General features: G+C 33.3%; 1 protein-coding gene across 1 annotated transcript in view; it reads left to right on the top strand.

Annotated features, from left to right (window-relative positions):
- Positions 1–640: 640 nt before the first annotated feature.
- Positions 641–1,114, top strand: part of LOTGIDRAFT_168499 (hypothetical protein) — a gene marked incomplete at both ends in the record, with an annotated part of 10,208 nt that continues 9,734 nt past the window's right edge. The window contains one exon of the mRNA XM_009066384.1: positions 641–657. Coding sequence (XP_009064632.1) covers positions 641–657 — 17 coding nt within the window. The remainder of the gene's footprint in view (positions 658–1,114) is intronic.

The following is a 1,114-nucleotide window of genomic DNA, read 5'->3' as shown; positions in this document are numbered from 1 at the left end:
TTAAGGAAACCCAATTAAACCCAAGTAAATGGCTTTTGTTCCCAAGGCACTCATTCTTACCGACCCTACGCCCCTAACAGTGGCTTTTAAGCAAAACATTTTCATAATTTGATGTAACTTGTTAAGCAATTTTGTCTTTTCTCTGATTTTGCAACATTATTTAACTATTTCCCAATTTATTATAAAATATGTGCTACAGTCCAAATTAGCAGATACCCTGGTCCAATTTATCCTCTGTGATGGGTAAATTGGACCAGTTACGTGGAATTTTAAAACCAATCCTAAAACCTTACTTATTCATTTAAACTCACAAAATTTGGTTTTTGTGAGGTTTACAGCCTTGTGCATTGTGTAAGCATTAAAGATTTGCAACAAGCAATAGGAATTTTGAACTGCAGAAATATTTCCTTAAGTGGTCCAATTTACCCACCCACCTGTATAATAATCGGGTCTTAGCTGTAATAGTCCTATGAATCTTGGACTAATTAAATTCCAGATGATTTATTTGTGGTTATAAGCATAACATGCTTTGATATTGGTCAATTGATTCCTGGCTATAAAATAATGAGTAATATTGTACATTATTATCATATAAAGAATAATGTGTGACTACAAACAAAATGCTGATAAATGATCCAAGATGTCTGAAAAGCTTCCGTAAGTGATATCACTTTTTTCTTGTTTGAGTCATCTTATATCACTGTGTTATTATTATTTCTCCTGAACACACATCTTCTAGTGTAAAGAGCTATGACTCTAGCCTCTGTTAGTAGTTCTATATCATTGAGGTCTGTTAGAAAGACTCTCATAAAAGGTTCTCTAAATTTTGTATAGATGTATATCGGGGAAATAAGTGTTTGATGGATCCACAAATCACACAAAATTATATGCTTTATCACATTTAAGGTCGTTCGCAATTATAGTGACGTCATCAAACATTTAGTTATAGTGAAATTGCAGGAACCACAGACTTCTGACTGAAATTTGGAATAGGCCTAGTGCAAATTGCTGCTATCAGTGTCTCCGATTCACAAGAAAACGTCTTTATAATCCCTTAAAGATACGTTTCTATTGTGCTGATTCTTCCAAATGAGGTAAGTATTATATAAAACCC

This window comes from Lottia gigantea (genome assembly GCF_000327385.1).
Source record: "Lottia gigantea unplaced genomic scaffold LOTGIsca_76, whole genome shotgun sequence".
Lineage (NCBI taxonomy): Eukaryota > Metazoa > Mollusca > Gastropoda > Lottiidae > Lottia > Lottia gigantea.
Note: the sequence above shows the minus strand (reverse complement) of the source record. Positions and strands in the feature narration are given on the sequence as shown.